At 36.3% G+C, this 23,134-nt stretch overlaps 1 protein-coding gene across 4 annotated transcripts in view; it reads right to left on the bottom strand.

Moving 5' to 3' along the window:
* Positions 1-23,134, bottom strand: part of Gucy1a2 (guanylate cyclase 1 soluble subunit alpha 2) — a 479,074-nt gene that overhangs the window by 180,933 nt on the left and 275,007 nt on the right. For all 4 annotated transcript variants that reach the window (XR_008221288.1, XR_008221289.1, XM_052751411.1 and 1 more), the window contains exon 7: positions 12,357-12,511. Coding sequence is in view for 2 of the 4 variants with exons in the window: in XM_052751411.1 (XP_052607371.1) it covers positions 12,357-12,511 (155 nt within the window). In the remaining 2 variants the exon portion in view is untranslated. The remainder of the gene's footprint in view (positions 1-12,356; positions 12,512-23,134) is intronic.

The raw sequence follows: 23,134 nt of genomic DNA, 5'->3' as shown, positions 1-23,134 counted from the left end.
ACAATTCATTTCTTCAGCACCTCAGCAGGGATTGATAGGGAAACTAATATTCTACATAAATCTAAACTAATTCCCAGCTGATTGATAAACAAAGTGGGACTTTCAAAAACCCACGTAATAAGGATTTGGAAACCAAAAATTCTTGTTTAGCTGCATATCACCATTACTCCTATCAATAGACTTTTGTTCTGTTTTAAGTTGATTTTTGAAATTTGTTGCTATATTGGATCAAGATATGATACAGTGCTGTAGAAATGAGCCTGATTCTACCTCCCTCACATCTTGCTTTCATACCCTTTCTCCTAATTGCCCCATGTTTTGTGCTCTATCTTACTTATAATCTTCTTTTGGAAAGGGTTTGAAGCTTATATTGATATACATGGTCTGAAAGTAATTTAGTTTTAATATAAGATGCAGGGTATAGTGCTCTAAAAAAATAGAGTCACAATATGTAATCTTAGGTATCTTATTATTGCGTGTACAACATCCCCCAAATTGTAAGTAGCATACTTAACTTACAGCTAGAATGTCCATAGAGCAGCGGGAAGAATTTGGTTTTCATTTCCATATGCATTTCCCCCCAACTTTTATTTTTATTTATTTGCTAATTAAAGAACCCATTGTGACTACTTGCTGAATACACATCTCATAATGTTTCAAGACTGTAGAATGAAGAAAAGTGAGCAACTGTGCTGTTCTCAAGACTGCAAACTTAGAATCATACAGTTTTCTGACCAGTGAGGTCAGCAGGAAGTCAGATATCAGGTAGTTGTAATTGCTTTCTATGAACTAATACCTGCTTACCTCTGATTATATCATGAAACAGGAACCACATTAAAAGGACATTAGGAAAAACTTTGATTTTTTTGAATATGTCATTCTTTAAAACAGTTATCTCTGGTTGACCTCATGGAGAAAAACATGAATCCAATTCTAAACATGAATGGAAGCCAGTGAGTGTGTGGAGATCCTCAGTGTATAAACTTTTGAAATGTTACATGAAACTTGAATAATCTTTTGTTTATTTCAACAATTAGAAAAAAATTGTGCAATATACAAGGCTGGAAGAAAATGACGTTTCCCAAATGCCTTCAAAAAAAGTAATCAAACTTGTCTATTAACTACCAGCTCACTATAGATTATTGGGGGAGGTGAATACTAAGGATTAAACTGAGGACCCTACACATGCTTAGTGACCTCTGTCATTGAGTTTTTGCCCCAGCCCTGTGCTTTGTGATGTAAATTCAAGGGAGGCCTTGAATTTACATCTTTCTAACTCTTCCTTTCAAGTGATTGGATTGCCAGCCAGCAACATCATGCCTGGCCATAAAGGAGGTGTTAAAGCCAAAGCAGGAGGCAGTACAGAGTATAGCTGGCATAGTTGAGGACTAGAAAGAATATATGGATAGTGATCTTTTAAATTATTTAATTGAAACATCTGCTTTATTCTACTTTCTAGTTTATCAGTTAGATTAGACATTGAATTCTTGAAGAAGAATTATTTTCCCTTTAATATTTAATTGTTCAAAAGTCAGATATTACTCTGTTTATTAGCCCACTAGAGGTGAGCTTTCTTCTAAACACTCTCATCTTCAGTGTCTGTTTCTATATTATGGAAATTAATAACTCCGTGCCTCTACAGAATAGTGGCCGCTAGTGAGTTCTTTTGAAGCTTTTGACATAGTAGGATACACCTCTGGTTTGGAGACTCTTGTTTGTTCTTTCATTATTTCTTGACCTTTTCCTCTGCTTCCTTGTTGTAGGTTTCTGCTTAGTAGGACGTTAGACTAGGTAAATTGATTCTTCAATTTGTTTTCCTTCCTTTATAATTAATTTCTCATTTTTAAACTGTGTTTTCTGAAAGATTGCATTCTTGACTACATACTGTGAGATTTCATGTATCATATTCATTTTTCAGGAGATTATTCTTACATGATTATTTCTTTTTCAATTATGCTGTGCTTTTACTATCTTAAACCTATTAGAATATTAATCACTTTAAACATTCTTTTATGAAAAAAAAAATTGAACAGTATCTGACTATTGAGTACTGATAGCCTTGCCTGGACTACTATATAGACCAGGCTGGTTTTGCAGTCTCGGCAACCTGTTAACTGAATGCTAGGATTAATGCCACCACACCTGCCTGGAAATCCTTCACAACTTTTTTTTTAAAAATATTTGTTGAGGTGTTATCATATCTTCCTTTTTTCCCCCATAAAATATTTTTTCATACAATATATTCTGATGACAGTTTCCCCCTTCCGCAACTCCTCCCAGATTCTCCTCCCCTCTCCTCCCACCCAACTCCATGTTTTCTTTCTTATAGAGCCTGCACAGGTTCAAGTCAGCTCCTATCCCTAACAAAGAAGCTATCTTCAATTAGCATCCATTTGCAAAGGGAAAATTAGTTTTCTCCAATGGAGTCTCCCTGGGAATATTAACTGCACTTAAAGGAAAGCCTAATGCCCAGAAGTAGATAGCCAACACAAAATTAACTCAAAGGTGTTTTGTAGTTTTTTTGTCTCATATTGCCTTGTTTGGGCATTTTTTGAGTTATTGGTCTTTTGTTTGTATATTATGGTTTTTGATTTTGTATTTTTATAGGTTTTATTTTTCTGTGTGGGTGTGTGTTTCTTGTGTCTTCATAATTTTTTATTAATTAGTTTTTGTAGTAATTGTTTCTTGCTAGTTTGTTTTAGCTCCTTTCTTTCAAGTCAAAGTTATTGAAAAATAGTGTTCATTTTTTTCATAAGAAATGGTTGTGTGAATAAACCAAGCATAATCTCAAGACAAATCCCATGTAGACATTCTAACATTCTAGTGCCTCACAGGACTTGTGTTCTCTGCAACACTGTATACTTTCATTACTATTATATTGCTTTTTCAGTAAAAGATTATACTCCAGGAAAGAATAAGGATAAACCTAAGTGTTCATGCTGCTGCTATCATTAATTATTTACCTGGGTATTTTTTCCATAAGGAATACATTTGGAGTCATTACAATGACACTAAGCATGATTGAGAGAATAGGAGTTAAACAGACTCCCTTCATAGGCAGACAGAGAGCAAGAGAGGCCATGGCTCAGTAATAAAGGTGGTGAATTTCCATGATGGCAGGCTTTTTCCTCACCCTGCTGACTTGTGACAGAAGCTTGGCACCTTTAAACAAAGGCTTTCTAAGATTTTTTTCTCCCATTAGCAGGCCTCCTGCTGATGGACTGGCTCAACAAGCTCAAAGGCCTGCTCAGGATATGAATGAAACACAACAGTTTTGGACTGTTCAACCATCCTAGATTTCTTCAAACTGATTAACAAAAATTAGGGGAAGAAAACTCTATGAAGACTTTAAAATCCCCAACCCTCAAGAAAAGCCTGGATTTTTCTGCTTTTCAAGTCTCCCTCTCTGCAAAGCAGAGAGTTTTTTCTCTGTGTATCTGCTGCACATGTGTGTGCTTCCTCATCCCCAATGAGCACCTTTCTTCACCTGCTGACTCTCTTGTGGGGCTTGAGGTTTCTCTGCTGCCATCTGTTTCCCTTGGAGATTGTCTCTGCCTTTTAATTTTTAACTAGCAAAGAAAACAAACTCAATCTAGTCCCATAGGCTGTATCACTAGTCCCACTTAGAGTGTAGTGGAAGAACGACAGGTTTAGAAATGAAAGTTTCAAAAGGGAAGGAGTATCCTGTGTTTTTGTAAATGTTCTGAAGACCTCAAAATTCTCCTAATTTTTGTCTTTCTACTTGAGTAGAAGAGAAGAAACTGTGCTTTGTATTTTTCTTTTGTGCTTCACAATTCAAGACCCTATGTAGTTTAGAGAAATGTCCAAAGACACTTTAAGTATTGAATCAGCTAGACAACCTGAAATCCCCTGAAATGAAATGATTCCTTTTCTGGAAACAACTTTTCTGTACACACAAAGGAAGTAAAAATCTAGCTCACCTTGAAATAAAGCATAAGAATAAAAATTTATTGATTTTTAAAATAGTTACTGGCATGCTTAATTGTCTGGAGGAAATGTTACAAAATTGTCAATTAGTGAGTTTTACCTCTCAGGTTAATAGGTAAGTTAAAATAAAAGAGTCTTCTTAGGTATCCACTGAAAACTAAAAAGCAAGGAGCTAAAGGTATCTGTGACCTCTACCTCATTCCTTCTGTACTCCCACACAGATGAGTTGTGAGGAAAGAAGGGTTGAATGCACAGCCCAGTCTGCATGCCTGGTGTGGAGAGCACACTATGGGCTACACTTCTGCATTAGTGAAAACACTAACACCGCTCATCTTAGATTTCAGAATGTGGAATAACTAAGGATTATTGCCTTCTTTGGATACTGCTGATTTTAACATTTAACCGTTTATTATCTTCATCTGCAGCAAATGCAAAGAGATTTAAAATGCAAAACAGTTATTTAAAAGTTTTATACACAAACAAAAATGAAAACTTCGACAAGATAGCTAATTAGCCTTTGTAAATGTCTTATGTTTTTTCACTTCTCTGATAATTTATCTTTAACCAAGAGTATCATCATCATACCAGGCTGTCTGTATAAAGGACAAGGGAATGGATGAAATTAAGAAAACACAAACTTTTAGTTTTTAAAACAAACCCCTACTCATTTTGTTATTTTTCAATTCTGGGTCAAAGTTGACTTAAATAAATAATCTTCCACATTCCCTAATCAACCCCAAAAGAGCCTAGATTAAAAAACAAAAAGCAAACAAAAAATAAAACCAAATCCAAAAAAAAAAAATCTACACAGAACCATGAAAACAAAGAAAGTAAAAAAAGCCTTGAAGGCATAGCACACTTAAAGAATTAAATCTACTTATTTCATTTACTCTTTTGAAAAATGTCTCTTGCAAATTTTTCTAACGTGTTTCTTAGATATAATAAATTGAGAGAAAGAGTCCATAGTAAAAAAGGCAAAAATCAGGTATGAGAAGATGTGAACACAAGCTCTGAAAATCTCATCTCATGCTTTCTAGTGTCTTCTAGTTCCACACAGGTGAGAAAGTAGCAAATCAATTAAATGTGCTCATTAAGTTACATTGTTCTCAATTAAAAGAGAGGGAGAGAGAGTGTGTGGTTTTGTGTGTGTGTGTGTGTGTGTGTGTGTGTGTGTGTGTGTGTGTGTGAGAGAGAGAGAGAGAGAGAGAGAGAGAGAGAGAGAGAGAGAGACTTCATGTTAATTTATTTCATAGCTTATTTGTAGTTTTAACATTAGTGAACCTTGAGAACTTACTAATTAAACTAAAAGGTGCAGCATAGAGCAATAGGCTCAAACATGCTGGCAGTTGTAATGAGTTTCCACATGCAGATGTGATGAGTTCTTGAAGTTTCTAAGAAAAATAACTTTGTCAAACATCATGAACACTGACTTCAGAGTGACTCCTCTTACAATGGGTGACAATGCACCAGTCTCTAAGTTTAACCAGAAACAATGAGTTAAAGCAAATGGACTTGTCAGTGCATAAAGCATTATATAGTACATAACCATGACCCCTCATAGTCATCAAGAGAAAATGTAAAATTTAAACTGGCTTCAATTTTTAGAAGCTAAAGATGAGTTCTCCAAAAATGCTATATATTTTATTGAACATTGAAATATACATTCATATAATATGAGTTGTAGCTAGACTACTTTTGGGAAGATATATTTAATATTACATAATACAAATAATTCAGTATAGTGTTATATAAAATTTTGTCACTTATTTTAAGAGATAGTTTGCAGAAATGAGAGAAAATTAGAAATATGAAAGGACACAGATGCTTGATTTCGTGCTAAGACTTAAAGTAAGAAGTTTAAAACAGAAAATTATTTCTAACATATTACTATGGATAAAGTCAATAAACACAGCTTTCCAGCCCCAATTCTAGTGTTGAACATGTAACACAGCCCTGTCAGTCAACCCGATCACTTTCGTTTTATTCTCTCTGCCATGATGTCAGCTCATGACATCAGGTCTGGAACAAGGAGAAGCCCCTCCTCTAGTATATTGTCACCTAAAGTAATCTCTACCTTCTGCCTGTACGACATCACTTGATGATTTTATATTTCCAAGTTCAAAAAACTTCTACATGTTTCTGGTACTACACAATGTTATCTAATATAAAAATATTCAATCTCTCAAGTATAAATTTAATTTAAAATTTTAGATTTATGGAGGAGTTGGCAAGATTGTATATTCTCCTATACTTTTTACTGTTCCTCTTGCAAGTATAGATCAGTCATCCAAACTAATAAATTAATATTGCATATTATTAAGCAAATAGTAAACTAATAAGATTCAACTGTCTTTTTACTGATTGCTATTTTTGTTTGTTTTGTCTCAGTATTTTGTTTAAAAAAAAAAAAACCCTATACATCATTATGATGCAGAAAACAGATGAAATCTGTCAAGTCTAAAAGAAATCAGGACAAATGGCTGTGGTGTCTATTAGCATACCAAAGAGGATGCTGGCCTCCAGGCTCACTCAATACTTGTTGTGCCGGGGGGGGGGGGGCGTGAGACCCCTGAAGATCACCAGAAACATGAACTCACCGAAACGCAAAAGCAAGGTTTATGAAGTAGTTCAAGCCGTGGCAGGGCCCTCGTCAAGCCATCCAACACAGTAGAGGCTGGAGGAGGTACCCGCCCTTCTGCACACTCAGTTTTTAAAGGCAAAAACTATAAGGTTACATCATTTAGGGGTGCTAGTACGGGTACAATTCTGCTTGGTTCAAGTTTTAGGGGCTTTTCAAAATTTCTGTGTTATCTTACTTTGTAGTTTTAACCAGTTGTTTGTCAAACTTTATAGATTACCTCTAGCATTGTGGCATTCTGTAGTTAATCAATTATTACCAAATAGTCCTTCAAACATCCTGACTTTGTACTTTGACCATCTCTAGAATTGGGGCATTCTATGGTTAATCAGTTGCTACCAGATGGCTCTTCAAATATCCTGACTTTGTCCTGGGACCTAATGTCAGCAGCTCTGAGAATTTTTAAACTCAGGCTGGTTTCAAGCTTGGGTGAGGAGCTTGCTTGAAATGGGGGGGTGCTTTGGTTCTTCATACTTGTGGCTCTTCTCAGCTCTTCACACCCTGCACCCTACCCTAAACTTCTACAGCTCTTTGGTTTCCCTTCTCCAACTTTTCATTCCTATATAACCTGCCATTTCATTCATGTGCTTTCTTGACTCTCTCCTGGTCCCTTGTCTTGACCTCCTCTCACCTCTCTCTCTTGCCTTTCTCTCTCTTGGTCCTTCTCTCTTAGTCCCACTCCAACACACTCTTTTCTCTCATGGCCCAGTTCACTCTGCTAGTCTTGTTTAGTCTACCACTTTCTCTCCCTGCTCTGGACTCTTCCAGATGCACCTGGCTGTATTCTCCCTCATATCTACAATAAAAACTTTCCTTTCAATCATACCTTGCAGTGGTCATGTCCTTACTTTATACAAAATCATTTGGTTTTGTGAGTTATTCAAGTTTATAAATGATTAAGACAGTAATGTCAGCTTCATATTCTTTTATTTTGTCATTATTTTATTTAATCTATCAGTACTTGGTTTTTAATATTTTCTGAATCCTTAGGCTTTTTGAAAATGATGATGAGGTTATGTAGGTTATAAAAGGTCCAGGAAAATGAACTTGTGCATATACACAGAAAATGCTTCAGGAAGTTCCAAACTATATCAGATAAGACTCACTGGGAAACTCCCCGGTAATTCCTCAACCCTAATCATGTTTCCTTAATGTGTTCTCACTTATATTGCTAAGGCATATGGGAGCCAAGAAATTGACTCAGTAGGCAGTGTTTGTCACACAAGTATGAGGAACTAAGTTTGGATCCCAGCATGTGAAAAGAAGAAAGAAATAAATGTGCTGATGTTTTATCTGTGTACCCCAATAAAGTTTATCTGAGAATCAGAGGAAAAAGTCAGCCACTATAGTAAAGAGAGAGGTCAGGCAAAGGTAGAACACACCTTTAATCCTATCACTTGGAAGGCAGAGATCCGTCTGGATCTCTGTGAGTTCAAAGCCATAATGGGAACAGAGTCAGGCATGGTGGTACATACCTTTAATCCCAGCACTAACCATAAAGGTCTGGAGGTCTGTACAGATAGGCAGGAAATGACAGAGCTGAACAGGAAGAGGAAGTGATGTAGCTGGGCAGAGACAGGAAATGAGATGGCAGAACAGAAAGGCATATAGGCGTGGGTTTTAAAATTTTTAAAAAGGCATATATGCAAGAATGTTTTAAAATTAAGGAAAATTTAATATTAAAGTAATTAAAGAGTTTCTACATTTTTAGTTTCCATAGAGGAAACAATTAACTCTGTTGTATACAGCCATCTTTTTGTTTGTTTCTTGAAGTGCTAAACAGTCTTACTAATAAAAAAAACATGGAGACAGATATTGGGGTGAAAACCAAGAGATCAGAAAAGCAGAAAGAAGCTAGTCACATTCTCATCACTTGGAGATCCTAAGCCAAAGAGACCTACTCTGCTCAAGATAATCAGTTAATTATTTATGATAATTGACGGCTTAATGAAGCCATCATTGATTTAAGCAACTATCTGGGTTTCCCAGATGTCAAGACAAATGTTTGTAATATGTGCACTGTCTTTAAATGATGAGGAACAAAGATGAGTGTAAATATCACTATTTGATAAAAATGAGATCATCAAACAAGGACAAATTTAAGACTCAACAATTCTTTTGTCATCACATAAAACTAGCAATGAATTGCTGTAGGTACAGAGGAAATGATCCTGAGCATTCATGCAACGCAAGGACTTACCAATGTCAAAGAAAATGAGAATGCAAATCCAAATTCTACTTCTGGCTTCAAACAGTTTATCCCTTTCTACAATGCTTTCAAGATTAAAAATCTGATACTTCTTAGTAGAGGAAACTTTAGCAAATGCAAATAGCATATCATATGAAAAATGAAGCAGTTTAATTTTTTATTTGTTTCTTTTATTTTATTTTTCTTTTTTCAAGACAGGGTTTCTTTGTGTAGCCCTGGCTGTCCTGGAGCTCACTCTGTAGACCAGGCTAGCTTCAAATTCTGTAGTGCTGGGATTAAAGGTATAGGCCACCAACCCCTGACTGAAGTTTAACTTTTTGAATGGTTAGAGAAATAATACCATTAGGAGCACAAGTTCTAAAATAAAATTTTATTGCTTGAATATGTATCTGTAGAAAACTGATTTATAAAAATTGGATTTTGAAACACACCAAACTTATATGAATGCTTGTCACAATGAAAGGGAGGGATGTTTTCAAATTAAATCAGTACATTTTATTCATTTTTATTTGAAAAATAATTGAAATACAGATGACAATAAACCATTGCTGGAATCATGGATATGGATCTCTTTTAGTTTTTGTACTTCAGAATTGTTATATTATTGTAAAAAGTGTTTATTTTCAATCAATTATTTGAGTATTTCAAATAAAATATATTTGGGTGAACTATTAAATTATTACAATTTATTCTCATATCAAGTTAATCTCATGCTCTTAGTTTGAGTCATAAAATTTTACTGAAAATTAATCACATAAAACTTCTTAAGATTTCAAGATAATCAGGAAATATAGGACATTCTATTTGATGGAAAGTAGAAATGTCATTTCTCATGGGATTGATATTCAGTTTTACTTGATAGATTCCTGTTTTCCTTAAGAAAGAGCAGTTTTCCTCTTTGTAGAGAAAGTTATTGCAAGGTCAGTCCTGGCATTTTGCCTTGGGGTACTCAGGAGAGGCACAGTGTGTGTCTGTGGGTTTTTAAGTCATCTGTGCAATGTTAAAAGCTGAATTATAAAGAAAGTACTACGGTAAAATACCACTTATGTATATTAAACAATGTAAAATAAAATTTTATTGTTTGAAGAGTATGTATCTGTAGAAGGTTAATACATAAAATTGGATTTTGAAATACATTGCAGATTGCAGAACTGCCGACATCAGAGTAGAAAAAAACAGGAGTAAGTGCTAAGGCACGAACAAGAAGCAGCGAGGTACAAAGTGTCTGTTCAGAGCGGTGTGTATGACACGGGGTGAGGACACCTGGGTTTCCATCACGTTCATCTCCCTACCACCAATGCAATCCCAAATGTCACTCCTGCTTTACAACCTCAGTGGTGATATTCTAAGAGCATGAGGTCGATTACATCTCTCCTCTGCCTATAACTTCCTAATTGTTTTGTTGCTCTTACGATGAACCAGAAAGCCTTTAACAGCCCTTGCTGGTATGAGCAGTTTATTCTTCCATCCTCATTTTAACCCATTCTTCCTGTTGAACTCAATCTCCAGTTCAGGGTCTCCTTGATTTCTACACTACTCTGTTGCAGTTGATTATTTATTTATTCTGCATTATCTATCATCTAGTCTATGATCTCTTGTTCTCCTCATCATTAGAAACTCAGGATCCACTACAATGGCTAGAATAATAGTAGGTCATCAGCAAATATTTGTTATAAGGAGGAAAAAAAGGTAGGAAACAGAGAAAGAGGGATGTTTATCCTAAAGACACATGAAACATTAAAATATTTTATATGGTATTTCTAGGAATTACATGATTTAAAGACAAAGAACATATCTTTTAGGAAAAACCAACAAAGCAGTTCAGTGTGTCTATCTTTGAACCGAGCTGATTTTGAGAGGCAGGGATTGGGGGACAACAATAGAACAAAGTCCTCCAATGGTTAGAGTCACTGAAATCACTCAGTTCTTTATACTTTCTCATCATTAAGGATTGTGACAAAAGGAATGGGAAAAGAATTATTGAAACTTAGAATCAGCACCAAAGCGCCCAGATTTTGCGGTCTGTAGAGCTTCTATCACCTGGACACAAGCCAGTTGTGGTTATGGTGCAAAGGCTCCTACTGGACAATCCACTTTTATTGTGCCACTATTATTTGTAAATGAAGTTTCCCAGAAAATATAGATATACATGGTAAATTATGAGTATGAATACATAATTGAATATCAGCAAATTTCCTTTATCTGGATTTTTTAATGGTAAAATTATGATTTCTTCTAAATACATTTCTATCATCAAATTTGCTATGTCAAGTAATGTCAAATGCCCAGAATTATGATAGAAAAAAATTAGAGAAATTTAAATGAAAATTAATTTTACAAATATCCCAAATCAGCAAATACTTGTTAAGTAAATGAAGACAGGTAGGAGGCTGGTCAGGAGAGGTCAATCAGATATGCTAAATCTGAACTCCTTTGATGAGTAAGAGGTGTGTCTTTAAAGCGAAACTCTCCATCTTAACTGAGCATATGTCTCCAATTCCAACTCTCTTTTGACTTATATTTATAATTTCAATTCCCTCTCTCATTTATTTCTGGGAATCTAGAAGTATGTGTAATTTGTCTAAAAGACTTTAAATATCCTCTATTAAGATATGGTATGAAAAGACTCAATATTTCTATTTCTAGCTTATTTACTATTACAACAAATTTTCTTTTTTTTATTTTCTGAGGGTTTTTTTTTTATAATCACATCAACTGAAAATTTCAGTAGTCACTCTTTTCTACTTAAGAGTTTTTCACAGGATTTCTAAGTCATCAGAAATATAGTATAGTTAAGAATCTTGTGTGATAATGCTTAGCATAAAGCTAAAGTCTCAGGCAAGGTGGGAGATTTTCAAACTGGTCTTTATTACTGATTCTGAAGCAGTCTATCCTATCAAACAATTATCAGTCCATTCAATTAATGTTGGTGGAGTGTTTAGTATGTACTAAACATTTTTAATCAAAATTCTGGGTAGATAATGATAAGCCAAACCCAAATGGCCTCTGCCTACATGGAATTTAATATGTACTATGGAAGGTGACATCTAGCAAGCATAAAATAAGGATGGGTTAAGGAGAAAAAAATTGTGTAGCACTGTCCAAAACAGACCTAAAGATAAATAGAGTTCAGGTTTTATTATGTGTATTTAATTTCATGTTTCTTATATTTCTAATTCAATGATTAAAACAAATGAACTATGTGTTTTTTCCCTTTTTTTGCAAACAATAAGAAGCATTTTGAAAACATTAGGATTTACAGTGCAATGTAGACTGAAGACTCTTAACATTTGCTCTTCTATGTTTTAAGCAGTTATATCATAGCAGGACCAAGACTGTGGAAAATGACAAACCTACTTATCTCTCAGTCAACTCATATTTCCTATCCACTTTATCAGGGTGTAAACAAAAGTTTGTTATAATTACTATATTTCAAACTGGGCGGAACTACTCATAATTACTTGAAAAGTGACAGAACCAAGAAAAGAGAAAGGGACAGATGACAGAGTATCATATCAAGTCAGTGCAAATGATAAGAGGGAGAAATTAGAGAACACTTACTGATAAGTAGTTGGGCTGACGTTGATACGCCGAGGATGACTTCCTGATTCAAATTTGCTTGCCAGAGTGACATTATTTCCAAAAAGACAATATCGTGGCATTCTCACGCCAACCACACCAGCTAGCACAGAGCCCGAGTGAATGCCTATCCGCATCTGCAAAAAAGAAAAAGAAATGTAGAATAAACAATTGTTTCTATTTGACATGCCATTGTCTTTTTAAAGTTTTTTTTTAATTTTATTTTATGTTCATGGTTGTTTTGCCTACATATATGTATGTGGACCACATGCATGTCTTAAAGCTCTCGGAGGCCAGAAGAGAGTGTGAGATCCTCTGGAGCTGCAGTTAAAGATAGTTGTGAATCACCATATGGGTGATAGGTATAGAATCTGTCCTCTGCAGGAACAGCAGTCTTAAGTGCTGAGTCATCTCTCCAGTCCTGGCATGAAACTGTTTTAAATAGACATGTTGTAAAATATTAAACAATTAGACCAGAATAATCTCAAAGACTGAAACTGAGACTAGGTCATCATTCTGAGCCTAATATCTGGTTTGTTACAGTGTTCAATGAACAGGAATACTGTAGAACAAATAAAAGAATAGATTAATTATAAGAACAAGATATGCAGCCTTTAAAAAAATATTTATTTTTAACTATGTGTACGTGTGTGTGTGTGTGTGTGTGTGTGTGTGTGTGTGTGTGTGTGTGTGTGTGTGTGTAGATGAGTACATTCACATGAATGCAGGTACCAACAAAGGCCAGAGAGTATGCTGAATTCCTGGAGCTGGATTTAGAGGCAGTTTGAGTACAGGGAACTCTGGTCCTTGGAAAGAGCAGTATTCTCTTAACTTCTGAGTCATCTGTCTAGGTCAGGATTTATAGTCAACTTGCTGCATAAATATGTTTGTTTTATGTTTAATCCTGTTCCATTTTCATATAATATCTAATAAGTTAAAAATATATTATTCTTTGTATCCTCCATCAAATTATTTCCACATGAAGACCTATTATTCCACCTCATGGAATTAATTGCACTTGTGAATGAAATGTTTATATCTGTTTTAAATATTGAATGTACCTATTTTCTTAGTGCTGAATGCTCAGTAATATACAGAATAATACCTAAAGCAATGGAAACTCTCTACAAGTAAGTCATGAATGTGGAATAAATTGCCTGACTCTCCAATACATTAATATGGCATTACAAAAAATTCGACTAACTCTTGACTGAGCCAAAGATTTTATTACAATGAATAAATTAGCCACTGTACCTGAAAAAGATTAATGTGGTTCAAGACTTGAAGAAACCTTCAATATAGAATTGCTACACAGTGAAACATGAAGGAATCAATAAAGTTCTATCAGTATGGTATAGAACCAAAAAACTGAAGCTAGGAGACAAAATAGAAGGTAAGGAGAGAGGCAGAGAGAGAGAGAGAGAGAGAGAGAGAGAGAGAGAGAGAGAGAGTGTCATATGGAACTGAAGATTTCTGAACTTATTAACTCATGATAAGACCGACAGACTGAAACAAATGCCCTAGTTGTAGTTCCCGATAATACCACCCACATAAAAAACAAAAATAAAACCACCAAAGAAACAAACAAAAAAACTGATTTAACTTTATTTGGAAATTCAATATGGTACGAAGTGTCAAGATACTTTATTGAAAAATGAAAATATCAGAGTATTTGTCCCACCAGCTATGAAGTTGCGTATAAGCACACCTAATTGGTGGATGGGTGTCATTCAAGAATGAAATAGATAAATGGAACAAACCTTTCAAAAAAGGTTCCATGCATGTATATGTACCAGAAACATGAATACTATAGGCTAGCATTTGAAATTATTGAAAAAATAAAAGACTGTCTTTCTGGTAGAATGACTTGTATTAATTTTGTCTGAAGGTAGGAGAGACATAACTTCTGAAAATAGTACTCCAAACTTCCAAACACATCATGGCATCCTCCTCGAATCAATAAATGAAAATGTAATAAAAATCACCTTTTATTTGTCTGTCTATCATTTTCCAAGTGAGTGGTGTAGATTGTGAAGGTAGCTCTTCTTTAACTAAGGACCAGGCCATTACTTTGTGCTTCTCCTCCATGTTTTGGCACAATTAGGAGCATCCTCAATATTCAACTCATAGGATGTAGGGAGATAATACAAAAGTTGAAAGCACTTTGCAGCTTTATGAAAAATCTCTATGCAGTTACCATTTAAGTTAATTGCTCTGAACATAACATATATGTTTTCTTCTGGCTACTTTTATGTACTTTTCCTTTAATAACTTTAAATAATTATAAATCATATATTAAAAGTCACAATTAGTTGTGACTTCCTTTGGTGTTCCTTTATTTTTTAATGCTTTGGGCTTACTGTGCCCTTCAATCCACCAGTATTTAATTTTCATGAAATTTAGAAACTTTTCATAATTAAGATTTTCTGTCCATTTTTCCCTTTTTGAGGCTCTGCTTACATGTGTGTTTAGATGCTTGCAGTTTTTACAAAGATCCCTGATGACCTGTTCATTTAAGAGGACATTCTCTTTGTTTATTTTTGGATTTCTACTGCTGTCTTCAAATTGGCTTATCTTTCCTTTTGCAAATCTTTTTTAATCTAATGTGCTCTCATTGCCAGATACTGTATTTTTTTCTCCTTAAAAGTTAAGTTTGGAACCACACAACAGACTGCTGGCAATGGTCGAGAGACAGCCCGAACTGACCTACTCTGGTGATGGGATGGCCAAACACCCTAATTGTTGTGCTAGAAACCTCATCCAACTACTGAGGGATCTGGATGCAGAGATCCATGACTAGGCCTTGGGTGGATCTCTGCGAGTCCAATTAGCGAGAATGAGGAGGGTTTATATGAGTGAGAATTGTTGAGACCAAGGTTGGATAAAGCACAGGGACAAATAGCCAAACGAATGGAAACACATGAACTATGAACCAATGGCTGAGGGGTCCCCACTGGATCAGGCCCTCTGAATGGGTGAGACAGTTGATTGGCTTGATCTGTTTGGGAAGCATCCAGGCAGTGGGACCGGGTCCTGTGCTCATTGCATGAGCTGGCTGTTTGAAACCTGGGGCCTATGCAGGATTGTTTGGCTGAGCCTGGGAGGAGGGGACTAGACCTACCTGGACTGAGTCTACCAGGTTGACCTCAGTCTGTGGGGAAGTCTTTGCCCTGGAGGAGATGGGAATGGGGGGGGCCTGGGGGGAAGGTGAGGGGGACGGGAGGGGGGAGAACAAGGGAATCCGTGGCTGATATGTAGAACTGAATTGTATTGCAAAATAAATTTAAAAAAATATTACTTTCATTTTACAAATATGGAAATTTTTCAATAAAAAATAAATAAAAAAAAGTTAAGTTTGGGATATTTTCTTTTATCTTCCAGATGCCAACTTAAATTTTAAGCATATGTACTATGCTTTAAACTATTTTGAATGCTCTATTCTGTCAGCATTTGCTTCAGTTCTATATCCATCACTTTTTATGGATTGATTATTGTCATGATGAGTCATCATTCCGCTTTCTCCATGCTTAGATACATTTTATTAGGTGCCAGACATCATGAAGTGACCTTGTAGAGTGCTGGATTCTCACAAATATTTTTGAGCTTTGTTCTGGAATGCAATTAAATGACTTAGACACTGTTTCTTTGTGTTCTTGCTTTAAGATTTATAAGTGTTTCATGAAGGCCTAGTTATTCTTTCATAGATAAGGCAATAACATTCTAAGTGGTATCACCTATACAGGGAATTTACAGCCTTTTGAAGGCTGCCTGGCACGGGCAGTGGATGAAGTCCTGAGTGAATGTGCTTTGCTGACATGAACACAGCTATGTCAAGGACCTCAGTGCTTCAGACCCTTTGGAATGGCAATGCCTTCATAGGTCAGGCTCAGGGAAATGTCAGATCTTCCCATTGTCCCCATAATAATGTTGACAGAGTGTGCAGAAAGCATCTACCTCATGTGTATGTGTGTTTGTGTGTAAAATAAGAATACTAAGATAATACTAAAATAATACTACTAAGATAAAATAATACTACTAAGATAATACTAAAATAATACTACTAAGATAATCCTAAAATAATAATAATAAATTTGAGAGGAAGTAGGAAAACATAGGGGGAACTGGAGGGGAAAAGAAGAAAGGGTAGAAATAATATAAAAATAGTATTCATGTATGAAATTCTTAAAATATTAAACTAAAAAACAGATACTTTTTTTCCATTCTTTTGGTTGTTCTCTCTTCTCTCCCTTCATGGTGAAAGTTGGTTCTTCACATGGACTAGTTAGTGCTTTGCAGAATATTTGTGGAAGACACTGGGGAGATAGATCTCTGGTGTTTTCTGTGCAATCCTTGATTCCAGTATTCTGAATGTCACCTCTAGCCTGACTGATCTCCCCAGATGCTCAGTTACATATTTTTAATACTAGGAATGTATTCCTCATTCATCCCTCCCTGGACCTCTAGTTAGGAAGCTAGACAAGCACAATACCAATCTTATTTGTTCTCTAGCTCTCAAGCCTCACCACTTTCCAGTGCTAAGGATCCAGTGTTACAAAAACACGTGTCTAGTTCATGTCTTGGGTGTTCATTTCATAAGATAGTAAGATATAAAGAGTGGTAATTCTGCCTCTATGCTCCACATTGGCTGGATTCAAATGTGAGCTAATTTTTAAGAAAACAAACTATCTGAAAAATAGGCACCTACTTCTGATGACAGGTGTTCAATGTTTTTAAAGGGGGAAATGTGATATGCAAATGTCCCTACAGACAACATAATTGTAGAGCATTTTTTCTAAACTTAGCAATATATTCTGTCTCCTCCTCTTCCTTTTCTCCCTCCTACTTCTTTCTCCCCTCCTCTTCTTGCTCATCCTTTTTCTTCTTCTTCTTCTTCTTCTTCTTCTTCTTCTTCTTCTTCTTCTTCTTCTTCTTCTTCTTCTTCTTCTTTTCTCTCTCTCTCTCTCTCTCTCTCTCTCTCTCTCTCTCTCTCTCTCTCTCTCTGTCTCTCTTTTGCTTACTTCCTAAAAGGCTGTTTTTATTTTTACATTGTGTACTCCACACTTCAAGTGACACCCAGTCCTTACAACTGACATAAGTTTGGACCAATGATTACAGTGTGATTGTTTTAAATGGAGAAAGGAAGGAGTGAATCTAATATTAGTAAATTTCATAGCTCCATTATTCGGTAGCATCTGTGGAACAAAAACACTTCACCTGACACAACTTCAGTGAAGACCTTGGCTTCCTTTTAAAAGAACCACTGCTGTTTAAAAAGGTTTTCAGAAGAAGAATCATTATAATCCAAGAATGATGATGGTAAAACAAAGGGCATTCTTGGAGTTTGGAAAGAGGAAAAAACTGCATTTTAAAAATAAATTCCTTAGAAAACTAAATTAGCAATAAAATGTACCCCCTCTGACACACACACCACTGCATAGACCTGTCTTTTCTCTATAACAGAAAAGGATTAGTTGAATTATCTAATCTGGGAAGTATTGGGGAGTTCTAAGAAGACAGAACTGGGAACTTAGAAGCTGAGTCATCATAGTCTACTTTCCTTTGCTTGTCTTGTAAGGACTTGCAGAGGTTTCCTTGGAATTGTGTCCTGTATTTATGGAAGACACTGATTACCATTCAAGATGTGCCAAGAACATCTACCAGGAAAACAAAGTGAAGAGATGCATTTGACATTGATGCAGAGTTAGATCTATTCTGGCAGATTTTAATTATACATGAATGGGCTAAGCAAGCAATAATATTCACATTCAGTCAGTGAACATATCCTAGGATTGTGTGTTTGTGTGTGAAAAAAGATTATTCTGTATTAGGCCAATAACTCTCAACTGGGGTCATTAGTGTCACTCCCTGGACATTTGGCAATATCTGAAGACATTTTTAGTTTTTATGCCTGAGATGAGGAGCTGCTACCAGCAATAGTAATAGACCTTCAAAGGAAAACCTCCTTCTCCTTTGAAGAGTCATCTAGAACACCAAAGTTGAGAAAACTTACTCTAAACACTCCTGCAAATAATCACAAAAACAGCAGAAACAAACCTGGGGATAGTTTAACCAGACTGAAGCTTTGATGAAACATGGTAGACTTCAATTTTATGAGGAAGTTCATAAAAACAATGTCTGTTCTCAAGGTTTATTTAAAAACATATTAACTTCAGGATTTATAGCTGATGTCAAAATCGCAACTACCTAGAACTCTATGTCAAGCTGTCAATGGATTCAATTATTCACACAATATTATTATTTATCAACTGGAGCTCATAAACAACTACATTTTGGGAAAACATTCTTCCTCCTACTTTTTACAAATAGAAGGCTTAACTAGCCAGGCCTATCTTGAATTTAGTGAGGAAAGAATGTTAAGTTTGAAAGGTCACCATAAGTTTATTAGTCTAGTCACTTTGTTTGAAATTAATTAAAGTCCAGAACAGCATAAAGAAAAGGGCAAATTAGTGTTGGGGACAGCTCTAGACTCTAGGTCCTCTGGTTCTGGGTTCGGTACACTCTAAAGAGTATGAAAATTGAAATGAGAGGCCTCGTTGAGATTTTCCAGAAAATCTCAGTAAACCTAAAACACTCTTCAGATTAAATTAAACAACAACAAAATCTCAGATTTAGTCTCATTTGCCAAACCCTACACTTTCCAGTGAAAATTCAGAAAACAGAAACAAAACCAGTCAGATACCACATCACGAGCTGTCCACTGCCCCTCTCTCTGACTGTTCATGTTTTTCCTCACCCATGTCTTTACCACATCCCCACAGAAGATGCCCAAAGCAATCATACTACTGTGAAATTTTATGCCTGTTAACTGTTTTATAAGAAATACTGATAGTCTAGCCTCAATCACAAACTCTCTGCTGAATACTCAGGTTATGAAAAGAACAAAATGAAGAGTTTATTTGTTGTTCTGGAGTTTTAAATGAATGGGAAAGATATCATAATAAACAAACACAGGTGTGCCCTCTGCACTCAGGATGGGAAAATCCCAAGCTGGAAGTTAGCCTGGGCTGTATATTAAAACCCTGTCTCAAAAAGGTCAAATATTGCTAATTGAAATTAGGAAAAATGATCCTGCCCCAGACTTCCCTTCTGGACAGAGGTGAGTGCCCTGGCTCAGCCCGGACCCCATCCCTGGGCACCAGCCACTCCGGGGAAGACCTGCCCAACTTGGCCCCAGGTTCTGGCCACTAGGCAGGTTCCCTTCTAGTCCTTCTCCAAGACCCTCTGCAGACCCTGCAATCTCCATGCCCTGCCCCAGCGCCCATCCCTCCGAGACCCCAGACACTTCCTGAGACTTAGAGACCAGCCCCCAGCTCCCATCTTGCCCCAGACTTCCCTTCTGGACGAGAGAGAGAGAGAGAGAGAGAGAGAGAGAGAGAGAGAGAGAGAGAGAGAGAGAAGAGCTCCCATCCTGCCCCAGACTTCCCTTCTGGACAAGAGTGCCCACCCTGCCCCGGACTTCCCTTCTGGACAAGAGCGCCCATCCCCAGACTTCCTGTCTGGACAAGAGCTCCCATCCTGCCCCAGACTTCCCTTCTGGACAAGAGCTCCCATCCTGCCCTGGAGTTCCCATTTGGACAAGAGAGCTCCCATCTGGACAAGAGAGACTTCCTGAATCTGTCAGCTCTGTCTGAACTAAGGGGCTGATAAGACCAAGAACGAACCACAAGGAGATGGGCAGACGTCAAAGCAGAAATACATACAACAAAATGAAGAGCAATACAGCATCACCAGAACCTAGCCCGACTCCAACATCTAGACCTGAACATCAAAAATTGGAAGAAGCAGAAGAAAACAGCCTTATGAATGACATCATGAAGAAGATAGGGGCTTGTGTAGCGGAAAAGACCAAAAAATGGGAAGAACGCTGTAAACAACTAGAGGAAAGGGCAAACAAATTAGAAGAAAACAATAAAGTCCTGGAAGAAAACAATAAGGTACTAAAAGAAAATCAAGAAAAAGCAATGAAACAAATGAAGGAAGCAGTCCAAGACCTGAAAAGGGAAATAGAAAAAATCAAGAAGACACAAACAGAGGGAATGCTGGAAATAGAAAATCTAAGTAAACAATCTGGAAATTCAGATGCAAGTATAACCAACAGAATGCAAGAGATGGAAGAGAGGATCTCTGGCATTGAAGATACAGTAGAAGAAATAGATTCATCAGTCAAAGAAAACACTAAAGCCAACAAAGTCATGAACCAAAATGTCCAAGAAATTTGGGACACCATGAAAAGACCAAACTTACGAATAATAGGGGTAGAAGAAGGAGAAGAATACCAACTCAAGGGCACAGAAAATATATTCAACAAGATCATAGAAGAAAAGTTTCCCAACTTAAAGAAGGAAATGCCTATGATGATACAAGAAGCCTATAGAACACCAAACAGACTAGACCCCCAAAAAAGTCCCCTCGCCACATAATAATTAAACAACTAAACGTACAGAATAAAGAAAGAATATTAAGAGCAGCAAAGGAAAAGGCCAAGTGACTTATAAAGGCAAACCCATTAGAATAACACCTGATTTATCAATGGAGACTTTGAAAGCCAGAAGGATCTGGACAGATGTAATGCAGACACTATGAGACCACGGATGCCAGCCTAGACTAATATACCCAGCAAAACTTTCAATCATCTTAGATGGAGTGAACAAGACATTCCATGACAAAGCCAGATTTAAACAATACTTATCCACAAACCCAGCCCTACAGAAAGCACTAGAAGGAAAATTCCAACCTAAAGAAGTCAGATACACCCTCGAAAACACAGGCAATAGATAAAGCCACAGCAGTAAACCCCAATGAAGAGAAGTACACACATATTACCAAGAAAAAATAACAGGAATGAGCAATCACTGGTCATTAATATCCCTCAATATCAATGGACTTAATTCACCTATAAAAAGACATAGGCTTACAGAATGGATATGAAAGCAGGACCCATCTTTCTGCTGCATACAAGAAACACATCTCAAATTCAAAGATAGACACTACAGAAAAATAAAAGGCTGGGAAAAGACTTTCCAATCAAATGGTCTTAAGAAACAAGTGGGTGTAGCCATCCTGATATCCAGCAAAATAGACTTCAAACTAAAATCAATCAAAAGAGATCAAGAAGGGCATTGCATACTCATCACAGGAAAGATCCACCAAGATGAAGTTTCAATTCTGAACATTTATGCCCCAAACACAAGGGCACCCACATATGTAAAAGAAACATTACTAAAGCTTAAACCACATATAAAAAAAACCCCACACATTAATAGTGGGAGACCTCAAAACCCCACTTTCACCACTGGACAGATCTCCCAAATCAAAACTTAACAGGAAATAAAGGACTTAACTGATGTCATGACTCAAATGGACTTAATCTATATCTACAGAACATTCCATCCTAACAAAAAAGAACATACTTTCTTCTTAGCACCCCATAGAACCTTCTCTAAAATCGACCACATACTTAGCCACAAAACAAATCTCAACAGATACAAAACAATTAGAATAACCTCCTGTGTTCTATCAGACCACCATGGTCTAAAGTTAGACTTCAATGACAATAAAAACTACAGAAAACCTAAAATCTCATGGAAACTGAATAACACTCAACTGAATCACCAATGGGTTAAGGAAGAAATAAAGAAAGAAATTAAAGATTTCCTAGAGATCATCAAAAATGAAGACACCACATACCCAAACCTATGGGACACTATAAAAGCAGTGCTAAGAGGGAAATTCATAGCAATAAATGCCCACATAAATAAGTTGGAGAAATCTCACACTAGTGACTTAACAGCACACCTGAATGCTCTAGAGCAAGAAGAAGCAAAGTCTCCCAGGAAAAATAGACGCCAGGAAATTATCAAAGTGAGAACTGAAATCAATAAAATAGAAACAAAGAGAACAATACAAAAAAAAATAATGAAACAAAGAGTTGGTTCTTTTAGAAAATAAATAAGATAGACAAGCCCTTATTCAAACAAACCAAAAGACAGAGAGAGAGAGCATCCAAATCAACAAAATCCGAAATGAAAAGGGGGACATAACAACAGACATTGAGGAAATCCAGAGAATCATCAGGTCATACTTCAAAAACCTCTACTCCACAAAACTGGAAAACCTAAAAGAAATGGATAGCTTTCTGGATAGATACCACATACCTAAGTTAAATCAAGACTACATACACTATTTAAATAGTCCAATAACCCCTAAGGAAATAGAATCAGTCATTAAAAGTCTCCCAAGCAAAAAAGCCCTGCATCAGATGGTTTCAGCGCAGAATTCTACCAGATCTTCAAAGAAGAGTTAATACCAATACTTTCTAAATTGTTCCACACAATAGAAACAGAAGGAACATTACAAAACCCCTTCTATGAGGCTACAATTACCCTGATTCCTAAACCAACCAAGGATACAACAAAGAAAGAGAACTACAGACCAGTCTCCCTCATGAACATTGATGAAAAAATACTCAATAAAATATTGGCAAACAGACTTCAAGAACACATCAAAACAATTATCCACCATGATCAAGTAGGCTTCATTCCAGGGATGCATGGGTGGTTCAACATACGAAAATCTGTCAATGTAATACAACATATAAACAAACTCAAAGGAAAAAACACATGATCATCTCACTAGATGCAGAAAAGGCGTTTGACAAAATCCAACACCCCTTCATGATAATGATCTTGGAGCGATCAGGACTATACAGGGAACATACCTAAATATAATAAAGGCAATTT

This window comes from Peromyscus californicus, unplaced genomic scaffold (genome assembly GCF_007827085.1).
Source record: "Peromyscus californicus insignis strain IS unplaced genomic scaffold, ASM782708v3 Scaffold_11__1_contigs__length_118956290, whole genome shotgun sequence".
NCBI lineage: Eukaryota > Metazoa > Chordata > Mammalia > Rodentia > Cricetidae > Peromyscus > Peromyscus californicus.
Note: the sequence above shows the minus strand (reverse complement) of the source record. Positions and strands in the feature narration are given on the sequence as shown.